Source organism: Symphodus melops, assembly GCF_947650265.1.
Source record: "Symphodus melops genome assembly, chromosome: 11".
NCBI lineage: Eukaryota > Metazoa > Chordata > Actinopteri > Labriformes > Labridae > Symphodus > Symphodus melops.
The window spans coordinates 16,350,987-16,373,888 of NC_136701.1; the positions used below are offsets into that span (position 1 = coordinate 16,350,987).

General features: G+C 40.0%; 1 protein-coding gene across 2 annotated transcripts in view; it reads left to right on the forward strand.

The window, feature by feature from the left end:
* The first annotated feature begins 8,148 nt into the window (after positions 1 to 8,148).
* pdlim4 (PDZ and LIM domain 4) overlaps positions 8,149 to 22,902 on the forward strand; it is a 42,486-nt gene continuing 27,732 nt past the window's right edge. Inside the window, exons 1-2 of one of the 2 annotated variants that reach the window (XM_079355233.1) lie at positions 8,149 to 8,431; positions 17,429 to 17,580. In XM_079355233.1, coding sequence (XP_079211359.1) covers positions 8,330 to 8,431; positions 17,429 to 17,580 — 254 coding nt within the window. In that variant the 5' untranslated portion in view covers positions 8,149 to 8,329. The remainder of the gene's footprint in view (positions 8,432 to 17,428; positions 17,581 to 22,902) is intronic. The other variant, XM_079355232.1, reaches the window with a different exon arrangement.

A 22,902-nucleotide genomic window follows, 5' to 3' on the forward strand; every position in this document is an offset into this window, starting at 1 on the left:
CATGGTTTTAGGCAGCCCTGCTCTTGGATTTGCTCTTTGAACACAATATATTCCAGGATATATACACAATATATTGACCTCAAACTTGAAGCTTTAATATGCTAACCCTTTCACCACCTTATTTGGGAGCCACAACTGATCATATTTGTACAAATAAAGTTAAGCTGGAAGGAGTAAGGAGGTTCTGTGCTGTTTAATAATTAGCTGGGAATTATTGGCTGGTGAAATTAATTACTCAAGAGTATACAGTATGTAAGCAGTCAACAAAAGAGATAATATAAGTTTATTTAAAAGGGGACTGTGAAATTTCATAAAACACGTGATTACACATGGTTTAAAAAAAAAAAGCCAGAATTAGTCAGAAAGCTAGTTTTCATCTGTAGTCCCCTGGCCATGATGGGAAAAGGCAATAAAAAATCAGAGACTTCTAAAGCTGTCTCTGAGTGAAGCAGGTAAACGTGATTTTTTTTAGGGGTGTCAAAGACTTAAACATTTAAAATACAAAGTAGGAGATATTCCTTAAAGACTTTCCATCCTTATCATCAATGTTACTTTGATTGCAGCTATAAATGACTAAATCATGAAATCAAGTAAAAACATGGGTCATTCATACATTTTCTGAAAACTTTCACAACTAATAGATCCACCTGATTTTTGGAGGCAACAGGGCAGTTTTAGCAACCTTCCCATCTACGTCCACTACCTTTTACTTTCTGTGCAATTCTGCTTTCCTACTTTGATATAAAATGTGTATTGCTGCTGATCCTGAGCTCAGAATCTATTGCCATTTTACAACTGTAACCAGCCAGGGCTGGGAATGGACGGAAAAGGTACATTTTTAAATTGAACCATCTTATTTAAGGGAAAATCCTCAATTGCCTAAATTGGTCCAATAAAATCCCCCCGAAAATGTGTCTCTAAATACGAAGGCTTACTCTGTAGCAGCCCTATCTTTGGCTGTGTGATCGGCCTTGAATGGTTGGAATGAACTGTGACGGACTCGCCTATTAGAGACTTCCCCTTTGTTTTATAAAGTGTGCAATCTTTTAGCGCTGCTTAACAACACCTGTTCATCGTGTGAGACCTTAAAATCAGGCATGTTTGTTGGTTTGTGTTCTTCCTTTAAAGCCAAACAAAGTAAGGTGGAACCCTTGTGTTGATTTGAAAGAATTTAATGCAGGGCACATTAAAAAGGCTATTTTAGTCCAGTTACTTTGTTCGAGATGAACCCTGTTCACTCGTTTACTTGTTCACTTTGTTACCTAGACTTCAGTCCAATGTAAGAGAGCAAATGAAAATTCCTAATTTACAGTAAAAAAGCCACAAAATAGTTTTTTCACATTCCCGTAACCAACAAGGTTTCCAGTTACTTAGTGCAATGAACAAAGAAACAAACAAAGGGATCACACAGCATTGATATAGATAAATCCTTTAAGCCCTATTTACTACAGAGGATTGCAAACAATCTGCTACTTACTTCATGACACTACAACAATGTGCGGTGGGGGAAGAAGTGAAGACAGCAAAATTAAGCCGGGTCAAATATATTGCATTCAACATTTTATTGAAGGCTTTAGCTCACATCTGGGTAAAGATATTCTTATAGGCAAAGATATCAGGGACAAATGTATTGGGATCATGGATTTGAATTAAGTAATTCATTTTTTGGCTGTTGATGATTCAGAATGACATTTATATTGTATTTATGAGTATGAGAAGGATTGCAACTTATGAGAATAGACAGAGTGGCAGTCACAGTGATAAGCCTGCCAGCTGGCATGAATACCTGTTGGCCCTCACCTCTGCTGTATAGTACATTAACTGTAAACACAAACAAAGCAGACAATGTGCAGTAGTCAGCAAGCCTGAGTATTATGTACACGTGGGAAACAGTTGTGTGTTTTTCTCAGGTCAGAAGCATCCAGTACATCAGCACAAAGAATGCATTGTTAAGGTGTTGATCTGGTTAATTATCTCCATGAGGGACATTTGGGAATGTTTTAATTTGATCTGAGACAAAAACGCATGAGTTGATAGTAAAAATGTTGGTCTGCAGTATCAGATTCCTTTGTTTAATTTTTTTGTGTATTCCCCAGAGCTGTTTTTACTTCCTGAAACGTATTTAAAATCTTTGTTTTGATCTGTAATGCAAATAAAGATCAGCACCATGAGTTGTTTAGGTATTAAAACAAGTATCGACAGCATGAAAACAAACTGTAATCCACATTTTGTCTTGCTCATAAACTTTGACAACAAGCTGTATAGTATAAGGAAAACATTGTAAGTGCATTTATAAGAATTTAAATTATGACACAACAAAGCTGCCCTTTGAAACAATGCAAAATAAATCAGTATATGATGTGACATCCTCTGGGTAATGTTTTCAATTAAGCAAAGCGTTACATCTGTAAATCTTGCCAACCTCCAGAGCTTTGATTACATTTTAAAAGTTGTTTGTAGCGCGCCTGTTGCCGTGGAGGTCTTCAGATAGCCCCCTTCTGATGTAATGAAGGGGCTTGGTGTCAATTAGTTCTGGAGAAAGTTATCTATAGCTTGTTTATGTTTCAGTGGATGGTTCTGTGGAAATGGTTTCGTGATTCATTGTGGTTAACTGAATTACATGTTCTGTGTATGTGTAAGGGAATTAAAAAGAGAAAGTGTGTTTACAAGAAAAAAGAGAGAAGGGTGGAATAGCATAGCAAAAAAAGAATGAGTTCCAAAAGTTAGAATCATAAATTATGTGAAGTCATGTAATGTGATCACATGTCCAACTCAAGACACATTTAAGAAGGATTATAAAACAACACATGACCTGCAAACTGTCTTATTGTTCTACAGTCTTTAAGGACTAGGTATCAAAGGCAACAATTCCTTTGAATCAAAATACCAACACATTGTTTGTCTAACGATGTGTTTGATTTTTGTTCTGAAAACAACTAATCATTCGTGAGCGCTTTTAAAAACTACACAGATCCCAACTACACAGATTTGTTTAGGTTTAGAAGGTAACTTGGATGGGATCACAGAGAAATCCAAATTGGGTTTAATCTCTACTTTGTTCAATCTGTATTATCCAAGAAGAAGAACTGAGCCCACAACCTAAAGAGATAATTCAACTCGTCAGGCTCTCTTCTGTTGGCAGGTTCCTTGGTCAACATTTTCCCATAAAACCATATAAAAAAAAAAAAAAAATCAAGCTCAGACTGGTAGCAGAAGTTTGCCTTCAGGACTGTGCCATGCAACAAAGCTTACACTCTTTGCACGAGAGATAGTATCAACTTAACTCTGGGTACAAAGGGCAGGAAGTTCAGTTTCAACAGTTGCATTGCTTGGAGAAACGAACACTGACTGTCGCTTGTAAAAAAAAAAAGAAGAAAAAAAGAAAAAGTGAACAGTGGAGTCTTGTATTTTTCTGTAACTTCTTCTTCTTCCCTTAAAGTAACATCACACTACTTGCTCCTTTGCTCACAATGAACCAGAATCCCAAATCGATCCACTGTCAAGGAAAGTTCTTATATGTTCTAATGATGCACTGCAATCTTCATGTCAAAGATAAGTACATAATTTGTGATCAATATTCAGCTACAGCTATATTCTAATTTTACGTCTCTGATTCTTTTTAAGCCTCTTTTATGGTTGCAAACCCTAGAGGTTACTCTATATTGACGGCGGTGAGTGCCAGCATGGAGGAAATGACTCTGAGACGCTGGAGCTCACTGTCTGGCCTTCCCAAAGGGTTATGGACAAAACATGGGTGAAAGGAAGTTTCCCAATTGACAACTCCAATGATGTATTTGCTTGTCCACAGTTGGGTTGTAGGTTGCAGAAGTGGCCTTGTGGTGGGATAGGTAGTTTCTGCTATGTCACTACCCGGAGTTTGCATCAACACAGCCTGGGTTTGGTTGAAGGCAGTAATGCTGCTTTCGTTACAGTGGAAGCTAAGGTTGATAAAGCAGTGGGGCAGAGGGGCATAATTGAGATGAGGGATTCTTACCTTATGGCAAAAGTAGATTTCAGATTGTGGGTCATCTACAAAATGATAAACAAGAGCTGAATGTAAACAGACCTGGCTAAACTATAATAATGAGTTCTAGGCCTGTAATGAAAAGTGACATACGACAAAAACCACAGAAAACCATGAATCATGACAAGTGTGCCTGCTAAAATATTAACCTTAAAGCAGTAGTGTAGTAGAAATAAATGCGTTATGTCGCGTTAGCAGATCAAGTTCATGTTCTCCCAAACACTGACAAAGATCAGTGCATAAGTGTGATTGTTTAACAGTTTCAATTACAAGTTCAGTTTCCGGTTTATATCCAAGCACTGCTTATCGCAGTTATGATCAATTGAGAATTTCATTTACTGACAGCTGAACTTGGGGAACATGCATGTGCTATCTACAATAGGGCATCACATTTTATAATAATCACATTTAACTGACTATTATGACAGAACGTATTGTATTACTTAATTCCAGGGTAGTTAACTTAGTCTTTCATGTCAGCACATGGCCTCAATTGATCGTATTTCATATTAATTGAGTGGACTTGAAAATCCACTCACATCTGTTTGTTATTCCACCCACAGTAAAGCTTCAGTGCCACATTAATATTTATTGTTTGCATCTGGTCAGTGTGCATGAGTGTCCTGGTGTGTGGTCAGGAAACAGAGCTGTTCAATTAGAAGTCGGATGATGGATGAGCGTTTAATGGACAATGTAGGAGCTATTTAAGAAAAACACTTTCAACAAGATTGATTGAAACGTTGATTTTTCAGATAAAGGAGCATTTTGGAGGAAATACAAATAGTGTTGAATCAAGATATGTATTAGCCTCAGGTTATACCTGTTCTTCATCCGTAATTATAATTACATTAACATGCTGATGTTATGTGTAAGTCTGCAGCACTATTCTAAGACAGCTTTGGGCCTGTGGTGGCCTTTTACTATGAATTCATCTGTTTTTCATTTCTGACTCAGCGATATTGAAACCACATAAATTAACTTTCATGAATTCCCTAAAACTATTTGCTTCCCCACGGGACGCTCCAGCCAAAGCACTGGAAGTGGCACCATTGTTTCCAGCCTGTGTCATTAGAACCGACCGTTTCCAGCGTAGGAGACTAAATGTTAAAGCTACCAAATGTCGTGTGGGCTAGAAAAATAAATAAATAAAGAAGCTATGTCTTCTGTTAATACGGAAAAGATGTTCCTAATCGGGAGCTACATCTGCAGTTTGATTTCCCTGCAGCATACTTCTGGACTTCATTCAGAACATATCTGAAAAGGGTTTTGATATTGAAATGATAAATATGGGGATTTGATTTAAATTGAACGTAACTTAAACCATCTTTTATGTGTTATTTAACTTATTTGGCACAGCACTGTTAACTTGCCCTGGGACTACATGAAAGGTAGACAAATTATAACAAAGTCTTGTTCAAAGCATTCATATCTTTATTATGTTTGTCCATAGTGCTTGATGTAAACAGAAAATGAAACCTGGGAAAAACTCTGCCATATTGTTTTGTTCTTTCAAAAAATGTTCAAGTAGCAACAGTAGAATTGACTTGAGCTGAAAGAAGCAAGAACCTTCAGGGTTTAAGATAGAGAGGTGATTATCATTGTATCGTCACTGTGTTACATTAAAACATTTTAAAGGCTTTTTGCCCAATAAAAATCCATCACAAGCTCATAGCATAGTATTAAAATACATTAGTGTCTGCAAAAACTCTAGGTCTCTACATTAGAATGAATTTATTAGAGCTTACATACTGTCTGATGACACTAATAATTATTAGTCTCTATTTACTGCCTGTGAGAGGGCTGAGAAATTGACATTTGTGCAACAGTTTAGATGACATCACTCTCACAGACAGCAGAGACAATCCAGACAGAGGCGGACAGCTCATGATTACGACATTGCTTGCCCTCAGGTGAATCTTGGCTCATAACACAGAGGCACAACTCCGAGTAAATACAATTGTAGGGAATGCTGAGCCAAGATTTTGTAGGATGGTGGCTATCCAGGGGAAAAGAACAGAGAGGGAGCTCTCTGTAGTTTGACTCAGATCTATTGGGAGCCGGCTTTGAAGAAGATGCATTTCCGAAATGTCGGCCCATTCATCTGCTCAATAAATCTCCCTCACAGACTGAACTCCGCTCATCCTCTCTTGTTCTTTGGTTAGTCATGCTTTGATGTAGCCTGGGTTACAAGTAAAGGAGCGGTTTGTAAACACTGTTTACTGACACCTTCTGAAACTACCATAATAACTGGCTTTGTTTGCATGTTCACAATCATTGCAAAAAAATTAACATTTTTTTCTAATTACACGACTTAGAAATGTGCTTTAGTGGTAAATCTTGTACAGTGTGTACTTAAAAATGAACTTTGTCAGCATGTGATACATCTTGTTGTTAATTCTTGGCTTTAGAATCCATCCTCCTGACAGAAGTGTTCAAAGTTTATGTAAACTAATATAATCATATTAATGGGTGTCAACACCAAGACCAGTTCTATAAAAATAACATTGAACATATTGCAACTGATAAATCATAATATTAAACAACTGAACCACATGCAGTGGAGGCATCATGCGCAGGACGTATACAGTTACTGCTGTATGCTGCATAGAGAAACAAAGAAAACAATAACAGAACAGGTTCAAGAACTGAGGAATAATTTAAGGTTAACATGGGAGTTGTCGTCTTAACAAGGTAAGTTTTATATATTTTACACGAGCCAGCACATTTTTTAATGGTAATCTGACCGTTGTGAAAGAGGAAATCAGTAAAAAAGAGAAACTGAAGAACTCATACCAGTGCCAAAACTACTGTAGGCCTATGTACCTTTATTTTAGATTTGTTCGTAGTGCAAGATTATATATTTTTTTCAAGCCTCTAATTCTGTGTATACCACAACAGAAAATACTGAGTCTAAATTGAAACTGGGATTTATAAAAGCAGTTAGTCTTTCTAATGTTTATGGCTTTCAAGGTGATCCCAAAATGTTGTTATGTTCCCTGCTATGTATCCCGTAGAGAGAACTCAAGTGCCTAGCTAGCAGTTTTTAAAAGAACATATTAATACTTATTGTATTTTTGTAGAGTATTTCACAAACACTGTCGATCATGATGCAATGATGATGACACCTGTTGTTGACATCTAACAGATTTGACACCAGGGCCGTTGTCTTCACAGTGTGACTGGGACAGGTCACTGTCTGACTAAAGCTGACTCAAACCTTCAGACAGAGCTCCACATGCCTGCAGTTGTCTAAAAGACAGATTCCCAGGAATGTCCATGAGATCATTCCCTCGGCAGCAGAAAAACTGTACTCGAGCTCAGTGAGTCACTCTGTTACTGGCTGGGGAAATTAGAGAATCAAGAAGTGGGGCAGAGAGGATACTAGAATATCCACTGACAGATGGGAGAAGTCTTTACTGCCAGTCAAGCATCCAAATTACAACATAACATCTTTATTGTTGAAAAAAGATACTCATTGCCTTCTGTTTAAAACCCTGATCAGTGAGTTTTTGACTTGTGTTGGTGCAAATTCCATATTTTACACATTGATTGTAACCCCTTTATTTTCTTGTCAGGCTACCAAAATGAGCCTAAAAATGTTGAACAGACAATCATTAAAATTGTTGTAGTTTATTAAATATCAGTAATAAGCCAATGCTAGTATGTTAACACAATATATGATGAATACACATATTATGTCAATCATCAACTTGTTAGTATAAGAGGTTTTCATTGATTAAAAAAAAATAATAATAAACAAAAGTGAAGGCTGTAGCAAGTAGCCTAAGGTAGGCTACTTACTTACTACTTCATGAACTAAATCATTGTTGTTAGCCTTTATTTTTACAATTATAATATGCTATAACAAAGGGTTAAATGCTTGAATAGAAACTGAATCATCATTTACATGAAAATGTGCACAATTAACGTTTTATATCTAATATTTTATGACATAATCTCTCTTTGAAACTTGTGTCCAGCACACTAACTTGGTATGGTCTGGTCCCCTTCCTACGCCTCCATCCCTCGCCCCGCACTGCCCCGCCTCCCTCCACTCTTTACAGACCGTGTGAAGGCGGGCAGGACAACCCGTCATTCTACGTCACATGCGGCTTCTTTATTTAAACCTGTATCAAGAGGGGACCAAAGTTTTCACAGACGGGACTGCGTTGCCTAGCAGCTAGGCAGAGGAGGACTCTTTGCTACTAATACGCAAACTGCCTTCTTTTTTATATCAAGTAACCGCGGACACTTCCCGGCTCTGTCTAACACGTCTCATCTGTCCTTTATCGTTTCGCCGTCAATATGCCAAACATGCCCCAGACCGTGACGCTAAAAGGACCCTCTCCTTGGGGGTTTCGACTGGTGGGAGGACGGGATTTCAGCACACCGTTAACCATCTCCAGGGTAGGTGTTAACTTTCCCCCCCTCCATTCATTCTGAGGAGCACGGTGGAGGAAGAGTCAACATTAGGGACGGAGACTAAACCATTTCCAGGCAACTTTTTACTCATTGACAGTTATTAGCCGGAAGGCATGTAGAGACGTGACTGGGGTAAAATGTGCCCGGGATTCAACGCAGACTGCGTTAAGTAGAGTCAGAGCTGTTCTGAAATAAAGGAGCTGTATTACAAGTGAACGTAGAAAAGCTTGACTTTATAACAGACAGTGCCATTATTGTAGCCTGAAGTTGTCAATCAGTTTGTTGCATTTGGCAGAGACCATATCGATTATCGTAAAGCGTTTATAATTAAATATTTTATTTTTAAATAGGCCTAAGTCTACATCAAAATGTATTACCCTATTACATCGGGAAATGACAAGTTTCAACTTTATTTTAAGTTTAAATAAATGAACTAACCTACACCCTTAAACACACATAAGGTTATTTACTGTGTATTTTCCCAAATCTTCAATCACACTTCAGCAGGTGTCCTCAGGACAGACTCGTCTAGATCCTAAACTGATGATATGCTCTAAATGTCTACTGGCTTATTTCATTTATTGCTTGTGGCAGATGGCTGTTCACCAGAGAACTGCTCTGCTCAGAGCTCACTGTTCAAACCTTGAAAATTAGTTTTTTTCTTTTCTCCTTGACACTGATTCCAAAAGCTTTCTTGATCAATATTGATTATCTCTCAATAATGGAACATAGAGTAGGCTATGTCTTGAGTGTTTTTTTGTGATTTGGTGCTTTTTTATTTATGAAAATTGACAATTTAGTGAAATAGGTAATGATATTACGTGTGGTATTAGAAGTTAATAGTGGAAGCAGTTTGTATTGATGAAGATTGGTGAACTTTCCTGACCTCAGAATATGGGTCAGGAGTTGGATGTGCTGGCAGTGGATCTGGCAGTAGCCAATACTCCCAGCCAGAGTAAACACAGCCCAGTCCTGCATGCTGTAGGGCTTATAGAAACGAGGAAGGGAAGGGGGGGGGGGGGGTTGCTGACATTTGTTTTTCATCAGAGCTCATTGGTACAGCTGAGGGATTCCAGGTGTTTTGCTCAGCTGTATCACCAGCCCCAAAACCGACCCTTTAACTACAGGGCCCTGGCACTCTAAACTAAAGGTGTAATTTGAAGATTTACTGTCGGGGGTTAACGACTCTGAGAGATGCAGACAAACCCCCCCTTCAGGTCACCTGAACTGCTCTCTGGTTTTAAACCTACAACTGCATCCCTTTAAAAAAAAAAAGAAAAAAAAAAAGAGTTACGATGCAGTTGTAAGGCATACCACGAGAACGTGTGTAATCTTAAAACTTTTTAAAGTTTTATGTCTTTGTTTTTTTTTTATTTTCCAAATCACATAAAAAGAAAACTTTATAAAATCTAGGAGGAAAAAAACCCCCCACATTTCTTCTGGCTTGTTTCTATACGAGGCCCTGCTGCAGCTCTCTTCTGTTTAAAGCTGAATTTAAAAACCACATTGTTACCTGTAGTGCTCCTTAAGGGAAACTTTTTTTTTTCCCCCTCTGCCGTACTTTGCTGAATGTTTCATGATTTGTAGAGCAAACGTGTCGCGCTTGAATTTGAAGCTGTTTGGTCATTTCTTGATAATGCCAGTTCTCTCAGATCCGTGCCTCAGCGCCTCCCAATGGGGAAACTCACGGCTTTCTCAGGGAAGTCGTTTAGCATTCTGAACATTGCGTAACACAGTTATGATGGCATCAGCTGAATTAATTACAGGTTACACTTAATACACAGTTGCAGTACATAGCAAAACAAGGTGGCAATAAAAAAAACAAACCCAAATGGTTGCTTGCCAGAGTAAATATGTGAGATTGGGCTCGTTCCAAACTCTTGGATTGCAAATGAGGGAATGAAGCAGCTGGTGGTGCATGAATATTCAGAAAATATGTTATTTCAGAGGCATAAAAACACCGTCCTTTGGCAAGCAGGACCTAAAATCAAGACCTTTCTTTGCTTCCTCCCAGCCGTTTTCTGCCGTCTGTCTGACAGCCATCACAGAGCCACGACGTTCACCTGACGTCACGCACTCGGATACATCCGCTGACGGGACAAAATGTGTTTCATTGGCCTTCATGGACTTGATAATTGTTTTATCGTGGTGTCTCTATGATATACTGGTTTGCCAGAGTGAGTAAACTGAATTGAATGAGAAGTGATTATAAAAAAAAAAGAAATGGTGGGAAAGGAATCTTTCCTACGTCACCTCATGGGAACTGGTCGCGTTTTGAGTTTCTAGATGGGTGTGATTCATTGCTGCTGACACCCTTTATATCTCTCGGACTCTTATTCATCAGATGCTTGCTGCATTCTTGCTGCACAGTGCGCGCTCTACACAACAGTTACAGTGTGGTGAATGGCGTAAAACCCCCCCCCCAAAAAAACGAGACGCTTGGAGAGAGAAACAGTGTGTCAGAGAAATATTCTCTTGCAGCATGTGAAATGCCTCTTTTTGGTTTTGCTGAAAAACTCATCTGAATGGTGCAACAGTGTCTGCTGGCTGAGCGTATATATTTCTAATGCAATCCTTCTCAAGTGCATGATTGACTATTCCCCTCGTCCTCTGCATGTTAAAGTGGATGCCCGCACCTGGAGACAGTGAAAGTTGTAAATCCCCGAGAACACGTTGTGATGGTACCAGCTGGTTCTTTGCTTAAGGTGATAACAGCCCAGGTTAAGCCCATTAGTCTCCTGCCAGCCCATTAGAGCCGCAGCCAGTTAATGGCACGTCTAACTTGACTCTGGAAACATTTGCCCTGAAGCTTGTTAAAGTGCTTTATGTCCACGAGACAGAAAAGGTGGAAACATTCTAAAAAAAAAAAATCACTGATGTTAGTGCTGAAGCATTTAGAGAGGATGCGTTGAATATGGCAGCCGGGGTTTAAACCGATTTGTGAATCGAGGTCCAGGCAGAAGGTGACGCAGGACGCTTGTCAACCAGGCCAATTGGCAAACACTCGCTTTCTGGACAGGAATTCACACCTGAGTGTTGAGTAAATAATGAGCTTAGCAGTGAACACCTCACTGTCCATGCTTCTCATGTCACACCTTTGTATTACAGACTGTCTTGTTGCTTAATGGGAAACGGTGCGGGCGACTTTCACACCAGGATTGAAAGAATTTGATTTTGTTATTGAAAAATGTTGATGATTCAAAAATTATAAAAATAAAAAAAAAGTTAAATAAATGTTTAAGAAGAAATAATTTTGGCTGTTGCAATTTCCCCAAAATAAAAAGCATCCATTGCCTGTGTTGGAACTCGTGTTGAATTCATTGCCGCCCGTCCAATAATCACAAACGTAATCTTTAAAAAAAAAAAAAGATATAGTTCAGGTTGCAAATTTAAAGCAGAAACTATGGTTGCGACTCAAACCTTTTCATACCCAACTGATCTATTAGTTCTTGAGTCCATGAAGTAGTTTGAAAGAAACTCGAGTGTGTAACAAGAAAAGGAAAACTTCACACGTCCATAGGGGTTCCCCCAAATTAAATATTCATTCAGTAGTATCAGAAAAGACAAAGGCAGTACATTCTATGGCCTGGATGTTGGATAAATAAAAGTGGCAGAAAAAAAAAACAACCCTGTGAACTTCTCGGTTTGGAACTATCAGTAGCTCTTAATGGTTTTCAGCTGTATGGGATCAAAGTCCTCCCTGACACGCTCTTTATTATCAGAGCTCTGTAACCAATATTGAGACTAAACTCCCATTCATCAGCAGTTTCTAATAATGATTGGGTTAATGGAAATTAAAAAAAAGCAGAAAAACAAACTATACCAATATTAAACCAAAAGCTGAGTTGATGAGGGCTGTGAAATAAGAAGGAAAGCATCTCCTATTGCATCAGCAGAATATACAGTGAGTGCTGTGCCCTCTCTGTGTACGTCTCTGCGTCTATGTGCCACATACCAGAGACAGGTCATGTGACCTGTCCCTGTCAGCTTCACAGCCCTGCTCTCTTGCTGCTGCTTTCTCTTTGCCGTAGACGCTTCTTCAGCTCCACAGCATACTTCAGTGGAAGATAACAGATCTGCGCTCTCCGAGAATTTCCTGTTGTCAGTGAGGCTGAGGAGTTCCTGAATCTTTAGGGCTGGAGGAACAATGGGAGTCCTTGGGGTTGTTAGTGAGCTTTTTCCTGCTTATGTGCTTATCTGACGTTTGAAAGTGACACGCTGTGATTGATAATCTCTTCCAAATATTTCACAGGGCGGCTTCTTTAATGACCTGCGTTGCCACTGGCACGGGGTTTGTTTTTAAATGGATTTGCTGCCAAGTGTCTTCATCTGATTCTTGTGATGCTCTAATGCCCCTTGCAGAACATATTAAAGCGTTTCTTTAAGCTCTATAAGGAAAGTTGGAGCAGGCAGAATGACTCCCTCTGATCACATTTAAAGGGATTCCCGCATGCTCTTTGGTGACTAACATCGATGAGCAATATCTTTGGTCATACTCGACGACGTACACAAACGCGTTATACACTCTGCAATTACTTCCACATGACTCTCCCGTTTCCTCGTGCCCCCCATTAAACTCCACATGTTTAATCATCGGCTGCGGCCGTGTTCTTGGCAGGTTCAGTGTCTTTGTTCCAGCGTTCAATAACACAAGCACTCAAGCTCCTCCCACCCCAGGCTGAGGTGTCACGAAGGTCATAACCATGGTTCCTATCAAAGGTTGCAGCAAGCAAACAAAGCAGCTGACACGTCGCCAGTAAATATTCTCTCGGGTGATAATAAGAAGTGCGACTCAGTTAGTCCTCCTCCTCCTGACCTCTGGCCTTGCTGTCGAAAATCAGGCACGAGGAAAAGCATTTAGTGACACACGCCTCTTGTATAAAGTTTATGAATAACCAACCAGTCAATGTAGATTCGGCATTAGTAAACCCCAGGGACATGGAGACTGTTATTAAAGCTGGATCTTTTGGCTATATTAGATTAGATTGCATTTTTTTGCAGCAGTAGGTTATATCTTCTTGTGTTGTCATGACACATTTTATTATAAGCTGTATTGTTTTTTTTAATGCTGTATTGTGTAGAATCAATTTCTAATTATTGCGTTGTCATTCATTGTATTGTATATTGTGTTTACTACTGATATATGGTGATGTATCTTATCCAATCAGATGTAAGATTGTCTTTGATCTAGAATGGAATAGAATAGATGTGTATTGTCCTTCACACAGGCACAGTGCAGTGCAGGTAGGTTGGAACTTGTGATCGAAGAGAAGCACTCGTAGTTTCATGGCTTCGGTCTCTATCTAGATGAAACAGAACACGTAGACACAAACAGTGATGACATGACAGGAAACTTTGCCCCCAGGCTGATGTCACTACAAGTGAAAGTGTCCATGTAGCTCTATGACGTGAAGTACACAAACATTCACACGCACCCGTTTCTTTTTTTATTTTATTTTTTTTATACAGTCCTCTGGTTCTCTCTCAAACACACACACACACACATACACACACACACACACACGACTGTGAAACCACACTGCAGCACACAGTCGCCGGGCCTCAGTGTGCCACACCATGACTCTGTGCGACATGAAGCTGTCATTCACTAACCACGCTATCTGTTAGCAATTATCTGTGTCACTGTTTGTGGAGCGGCCCCGTATGGAAAACGACCCGACTGTTTATATTTCCCAACAAGCGGTGAAGTTTCTGCATCGCCACCATCCAATCCATCATGGTCACATTTTTACAGCGCGTGACCAACTCCCAAGTAAAAAACATGTTATTAACATCAAACATTGATGAATGCCAAACTGATATCCTGAAGTATGTTGCTGTTGAGCTATTAGAGGAGTTGTTTGTGCGAGGGGGAAACAAAAAACATCAGCAGTTCTAATAAGAGCTGGATAGAAGAAAAAAAAAAGAACACAGTGATTGATTTTCACTTTTCCTTCCATGAATGTCAGCTGGAAGTGAAAGTGGGGGTGAAAATTGGATTAAATTCATGCCATATGACGACTGTTTCTAGAAAATGGGATCATTTAGTGATTCTCAGTGTCTGTTTTCCTCCTCTTCACTGCGGTTTAGAAACTGCTTTGCATCAATCAAAACAACCTTGTTTCCATCTTTGTGCTTCAGCCCACGACACTTCTTTAGACGCAGTCACACGCCCTCTTTTTGGACGACTCTTGGTTCTTACTTTGGCCAACAAATTGAGCGACTGATCACTCGACCACTCGTTGCTTTTTGTGACAACTGCTGAAAGATTTCTGTGAGCAAAAAAGAGAGAGAAATAAAGTCTCAAAAAAAGATGCCGGTCGTTTTTTTTTTTTTTTAAACTTCTAATCCAGGCTGAAGGATGGATAGCTCGTTACAAAATGACCTCCATCTTTAAAGCTCCATACATTTAAATCATTACATCACACACGATGTCTGCAGGCTGGGATTGTCTTAACACTGTCCTTACATTCCCTGGCAGAGGAGAATGTTTGTCCTCTAGTGATAAACTCCGTCATGCCACTGTGTGTGTGTGTGTGTGTGTGTGTGTGTGTGTGTGTGTGTGATGATTCATGTTCTGCTATTCACGGCCTGAACCTGAGGCCATATAACTCATAGCTCCCGCTCTGACACATGACACAGTGTAACACACAGCCAAAGCACAGACCCAAGACACACAATCAAAGAACACCAAGCACAACAACAAAGGTATAAAAACACCAAGAGGAACTTCTCATCGGTCGACGAAGGCCCTGACAAATAAGAATCCGCTCCATTTCCCCTTTCCAGAGAAACTTTCATACATGCTGATATTTAAAAAAAAACAATGACTCTGGAACATAACACTAATAGTTCATGCTAAATGATTTTTCCCTTCTCAGATTTATGCTGATCCCTAGATAAAGTGAGTTTTGGTCCTTTCCCCTGAGACTTTCAAACACACAGATTTCCACACTCAACACACATTCCCAGTTTACCGGAACTGAGTCAGGAACATTTGGGCGGTCAGAGGCTGTAAATTAGGAATCCCACATTTGAACCACACGACTCAGCTGTTAGTGCCTCATGGAGCGTGAACTTGTGCCTTTGCTCCTAAAAAGTAAGCCAGAACCCCTTCTCTCTCTATCTCTCTCTCTCTCTCTCTCTCTCTCTCTCTCTCTGGCTTCTGTTCATTTTTCTCGACATCAGTGCATAATTTATCTGGAAGCAGATTATATACCTGCATCTAAAGATAATACCCTTTAACGTAAAGCTCTACAGGCCTTATTCATCAGCTCATGGATGACAGGAAAGAGATGTATTGCTGACTTGACATACAGAGTGTTCATTAACTGAAGCAAATCCTCCCAAATCATCTGTTCCCTGTGTTTTCATAGATACAGGTAGTACTTTTAGCCTTTTAGCTGGACTCTAAACACCGCTGTAGTTCAGATTTATTGACAGAAAAGAAGAGTTCAGATTTTTGGGCGACATAGCTCATAAAGGTATTAGCCAAAGATGAACAAAAAAAGCCAATAATAATAGTGACCTGCAGTGAATCCAGATTCTTTTGGAAAGATTACTATTATTATCCATCCATCCATCCATCCATCCATCCATCCATCCATCCATTCATTCAACCATCCATTCAACCATCCATCCATCCATTCATCCATCCATTCAACCATCCATGCATCCATCCCATGGTCATATTTACTGGTTTTGTTGCTCTGTTGCCATCACCCCTCACTCTCGCTCTAAACAAAATTCCAAGCTGTTGACAAAAATATAATCATGGCTTTATAGCGCAGTTAATCAATACTAAAACATTTCAACTGCAAGAGAAATGGCAAATCCAACAAAAAAAAAAGTGTCACTAACAATAGCTCAATATTCATCAAAAAACATGAGTCAGTCAATTACATCCAGCTGCTGCTGCTCTCCTCGTTCCCAACAGCTTGAAAAGTGTAGTCAAGCTAACAGATGTGTAACAGCATGACAGCACATATAAAGACCGGAGACAAGATGGCAATTGTTCACATTTCATTATATTTGAGTTTTATTTCTAGTAAGGAGTATTTTCCTCCACAGATGGCCACCATATGAAAGTGTCTCTTTTACTGTGAGTGTCCCGTCCTCGAGGCTCTGACTGCTATTTTCATCATATCCAAGTCAGCCAAAACCGTACGAGCAGACCGAGGCAGGCCTTGAAATACACGGGCCATAATGGAAAATTGTTATCATATGTTAGGACGCGTGTCTGTGAAGGTGAAACATACCCACTGGGACATCACCAATCCCCCCCCCCCTCTACCTCCCCGAGGGGCTCAAACGTCCATAAAGCTTGTGCGTGTCTGTGGTATGTGGGATCACAGAGACGGACCTGCTCACTGTCACGCGGGCTCAGAGATGATCTGGAAAATGAAAGTGATGTGTGTTTTACAAGATCTGAATGGTTGGATCAGAAAACATCTCCGAAAGGAAGTTATTGAGCAGATGTTTGCACATGAACCTACATGAAACAGACACACAAAGGTTGAAGGTTCAAACACAAAGTCTGCTGCTCTTCTGAAGCCTTCTGATTGTTAAAAGTAGACCTTCCACGTCCCCTCCCCCTTAACTCTCAAGAGCAGGGCATTTCAAATGTTTAACTTCAGTCCAAAGAGTTCACTATCTTAAAAACGTAGTTCCCCCTTCACTTCCCACTGTCATCGTTGCTGGCCTTTTGGAAATATAAACCCATCGTGCTGCCCAAGGCAACAGATCATAAATCAAAAGAGAGCTGCTTTTGTTGTATTTGGACTCTGTGTTGACACCTCTCCATTTCTTTCCTTTTTCTTCACTCACAGTTTGACACCACTTATAACAGCTTTTTCTTTCTTTTCTTTTTTTTTTGTTGGTGGTGTGCTTGATGTGTGTGTGTGTGTGTGTGTGTGTGTGTGTGTGTGTGTGTGTGTGTGTGTGTGTGTGTGTGTGTGTGTGTGTGTGTGTGTTAATCTGTAGGTAACACCGGGTAGCAAAGCAGCCCAGGGTGACCTCTGTCCAGGCGACACCATACTGGCTATCAACGGCGACAGCACAGAGCAGATGACGCACATGGAGGCTCAGAACAGGATCAAAAACTGCTCTCAGCAGCTCAGACTCGACATCACCAGGTACGGGAACATGAAACCGTCTTTAACGGAAATCTGAAATCAACTCATGACAAAGTCTGGATGGATTTACATTTTACACCACCTGTAAGTCAGTTGCCTGATCGGGAAAGTCCACAGACTTTACCCAAATCATTAACAAACTGTCCGTGGTGAATTTGCGTTTGGGTAAGACAGGTTCATCATTTTTTTTATCCAGTCGGAGAATTTATGCAGTAAGACGGACGTTTCAGTGTCTGATGAAGCAACATGATTGTTATTTTGATGCAGGGTCAGACATCTTTGTTCTGATCATGTTAAATTGTGTGCAAGGAGCTGACAAAGCATCTTCTTTTATGAGGACACACACACACACACACACACACACACACACACACACACACACACACACACACAGGAAAACCAAAAAGTACACATGTACTCTTGAAACCTGCCTGCTGTGTTTATGTAAGTACACCTTTAAGATTGAGTTTATTGGAAGTTTGATGTAGTTGCTTGAATACTTTAATTTATGAATGTTTGTTTCTCCGTACGCAACATGAGGTTTATATTTGGTTAGGAATGACTGCTGGAAATAATGAGGTTCGAGATAATTGGATTTAAGGAAATGTGAAACATATGTCACCCGCTAATCAGATGTCGCTACTTCGTCCCTTAGCAGAGGCTGCTCATGGGTTTTGATCGATTTGCTCATTAGGAGACTTGGGGTCTAAAAAAAAAAAAAACCCAGTCATATGTCATATGCTGCCTCCCGTCCAGCAGCACATCTTGTTTCTATTTCTGGTGGGGTCTGTTCAGCTTGGCAAAGTGGAGTCATTGAGACGGATGACAGGTTTACGGCGGCTTTAAAATGATCGAGTCTTCGTTCCTACAGAGCACCGTCAAAGTCAATGAGGCCTGTGCAAACAGCCAGTCATATAGTGACCTTTACAAATGGACTTCACAGCTCGATATTAGGATTTGAACCAGTTCATTGGATGGAAAACTATCCGTCCTCTCCTTATGGACCTAGACTGTGAGGAGGAAATATTTGGATTATTTATTGTATCTCATAACTTTTGACTTTTTCTCAAAATCTGTCATAAAAACTTTCCACTTACTGCACAACATGTCTGAATGTCCCGTAGAGTGTTTTATTTTGACCATGAAGGGATGTAATATTTATTTTATCCTTACTAGCAGATAGTTGTAAAAGCACTACATTTTTTTAATCTTATTCATTCGTATTTGTTTTCAATCGCTCATTTTTTTAATTTTCTTTTTAGTGCTGCAACACTTCAACTTCCCCTCTTGGGATCAATGAAGGATTATTTCATCACATTTTATTTAATCTTGAGTACAGGACAGGAGAAGCATGTTTCTGTCACTGGCCGACAACGGAAATCATCTGTCTAAACAGTTAATGACAGAGAGAGACAGAGGGAGGGTGATGGGGAATTACCAAGGAAAATCTGAAATGTCAGCCGCTTCCCACATTTCTATTAGACGCTTGCTTTCGGTTAGTCCTGGAAAGTGCGTCGAGAATCTGGCAACCTCTGAATTCTGTCCTTTCTCAGATGAAGAACCACCGTGTGGGTTTTTTTTTTTCAGCCTCGGTTACAAGTTGACGATTGCCAACTGGTGCTTCAGCTCTCTCCTTCTAGGGCAGCAAGAAACTCAGCCTCCCTCCTTCAGAGTACGACACTGATTTGCAGATGAGGTGGAATAAAGAAACCCTATCTAAGAACTCCTGTTCAATTTTTATGCTTTATTGTACGCACTCTAGCATGTGACAACCTCCCATTCCTTCAAACTCTACGAGAAACCATCCACCATATATCAAGCTGAGCAGCTGAGCGCTAAGTGCTTTGTCCACATAGGGATAGTAAATTTAGTTAAGGTAGTATTCAGCACAAAGACCAGGGGAGTTCCTCTGCAGCTGCAGCAGCTGGAATAAGGACTCTTACACTTGCACCATTATGTGCCCAAATTCAGCCCAAATGTCCTTTTTAAAATAGCGTGGTGTGATGAAAAGCAGAAGCACTTTAAAGTGAGGCGTACGCACAGGAGACGATCCTCAGCTGCCCATTTGTTTCACGTTTACCGTTATATTGCCTCTTTTGTCGTTTCATTGGAGCTGTTACACATTTACTGTCTGACATTTTCAAGATGCCATTTTTATGGTGACACCCAAGTGGAAAATTGAAGGTTTTCTTTTTTTCAGAGACGCATATGAAAACAAAGGTTTCTTGAATATCATTTTACAGATTTGGGCAAAGCTTGTGAAGAAGACTCTTTACTTATTGTGTTTATTTCCTTTTATTTGATGCTCTTCCCCTGAAAAACAAGTTGGCTGTAAAAGATCAAATACATTGAATTGATGGACTTGGCTTTTAAGTCTTAAAGGCAAACATCATTTGACGACGAATGAAGCTGTTGTAACTTCTTAATTTAGCTGACAGGTGAATCCTCTAAATAGCAACTTCAAGTAAACTCCAATACTCAGCCATGTTCTTTTATGAATCCTGTATTTTTCATTGTAACAACTGTTAACAAGATAGCAACATAGCACGGGTAAATCAAGGCCAGCTGCTGGCCTGCTGCTGGACACGAGGGCGGTGAGGCATGTCTTATAGATATGCATTCATCTTTCTCTCCAGAGCACAGCGATTATTGAGCTACTGGTAAAGGGGGAGGCAGGAATAGAGCAACAGAAGCACAAGAGTCTTTTTTGTTTTGTTTTTTAACTTTGAAGTGAAGTTAGGATTCTTTGGACACAAAGAAAAGACGGACAACACAGAAAGATGGTACACAAGTTTGGTTTCCACAAGGGGGAATATGGAGGGGGAAAAAAACCATCTGGGCGGACGGAGAGAAAGACAGAACCAAGACGAAGAGAGGGAGATGGATGCCAAGTAGAGGAGCAGTGAATCAGAGTGAGACAAAAGTGAGAAATCCACATGTGCTCCTCTCTGCCTAGAATGCTGTTTTACAGCCAAGACTTTCTGCTGGGTGCATTTCTGGAAATTGAATAACACAGACAACACCATGAAGAGCTTAGTTTCACTCCCTGAGATAAAAGACATACGCTTCATGTTTTTTTTAGTAATGTTTGAATATTCCCACTGAATAAAATAAAACATTAGATGACAGGACATTCATTTTTATTGTAGGTAGGTAGGTATGTAGATATTTGTTATGGACATCACAGATAGCAGTCTTCAGCATACATGCCAATCCTCGACGCCTGTCCACAGAAGGCTTTTGAATGGAAACAATTAAAGAGATTAAGAAACTTGATTCTGCCCAGCGACATATAAATCAACGGATAACCTGTTTAACACATGTTTTCCAAAGTAATTATTTTAAGCCTGAAGCCAGGGGATTAAAAGATTACATTCAGTGTCCTCATCACCTTCTGTGAAGTCGCTTTTTCCGAGGAAAAGGGCTGCACAGGAAGCCTTGTTCATAAACAGCAACAGTCACCAAGTGTGAGCGGACAAACAAATCAAACAGCTCTCATAAAGTGTTGTCGACATGAAACGCGAGGACACTCTTTTGGCTGTTGACTGCTGACATCAAAGAAAATATTCAAATACTTACATTAAAGTCCCTCAAACAAAGTAAACGTTGAAACTCTTTTTCTGAGGTTGGAGAAAACCTCCGAGCCCTGGATTGTAAAGTACCCAGACAATAAGGATGTTTTTTTTACATTGTATACTGTAAAAGTATGATAATTAATGAAGCAACAATGAAATATGGCACTCTGGGTTTATTGGAAACAATCACTCGTGGGCTACAGGGAATAACTGACGATTATTTGATCGCAGCCAACGATCCTTGAGTCCAACAACTTTGATGTGACTTGTATAACGATGCTGACTCACCAGAAAACAATATTTAAGAGAACAGTATTTCCCCAGCCACCATTAAAAACGACACCATCAAATATGCCACAGTCACAGAGTCGTATGTGAGAAACAAGAGACCTGTAATTTTGTGCTGCTGATGGACAAATGTTCGAGTCTCAACATCTGCTGTGAAGCAAAATGACAGTAGACTGTTTGCATCTGAGTTTGAGGTCAAGTGTAGCAAAACAAAATTCTTTTATAAAATGGCTCATTTATCACTTTCATAACCCTTGTTTGTCATAATTCTTCTGATGAAGCATTTTAAGCTAGCACCAGGAGGTTTCTGTTGATGTTCCCTCGTAATAACAGAGTGTTTATTTAGAGAATGCATTTTAAATGTCTACATCACAGTGACTCTGTCAGCATGCAGACCTTAGGATGTGCGAACAATCATTCAATTAAAAAAATCCCGGAGAACAGCTTGCATTACTGGAGTCTTGTTTTGTTATATTAAGCTCCATCAAACTCCATTGGCAACAGTAAGAAAAAACAAAAATATGGGTAAAAATGTAAATAACTAAATACTTCTAAAGCAATTTAGACCCTGAACGAATCATCATTTCTCATGGAGATTAAAATCCTCTGCTTTCCAATTAATTCATCCACCTGTACAAAGAAAATACATTCAAATTAAAACGTACCTAAATGTTCAAGCGAGGAGAAAGAATAAAGAATTTGAAGGGGAAAACTTCGAAGTGAAGACAAGGACAAGTACACAGAGAGAAAAACTTCTCTGAGGTCACCACTCTACCACACATTTCTATTTTCCATCCGGCCTCCCTGCTGATGCCGTGCTGTCAGCGCTCCACACCGAGGTCAAACACCCTCGCTAGCTTCACCAGTGAAGAAATGAAAGTGTGTTGGCTTGCTTGGGAGGAAAAACGTTGACCGCCCCCCCACCCCCCCCCCCCCCCCCCCCCCCCCCCCCCCGACATACACACACAACATCCAAGTTCACTGTAATGTCAGAAGACCTTGACAGAGTCCATATTCATAGCCTTTAACATGACGTCACACACTTACGGAGACGACCACCGAGCGGAAAATACGGGCTTACACTGCTGCACACAAGTTGCCAGTCTCCATTGCTAACTACTGTTTTCCTTAATTTTATTTTTCAAACAAAATACAGTTTTGCTTTAATTGAACACACCAGTCAATGAAGAGACGAGCCCCGATCGTATCCTAAAATCCCATCAACGAGGGAGAACGCACAGAGATGATGCTATGAAACACTCTGCTGTCACTTTAGGGGAAATAAGAACAGACCTCTTCTAATCCTGCCATAGATTATTGTGTCAACTTGAGCAATTATTAAAGCCTTCTTACTGATATTTCTGCCCCAAAGCACTGACGAAAAGCCACAGCCGACAATGTGGTTAGATCACTTTAACGAGCTCATTTTAAACCATTAGCTCACTTGAGTTGAAATACT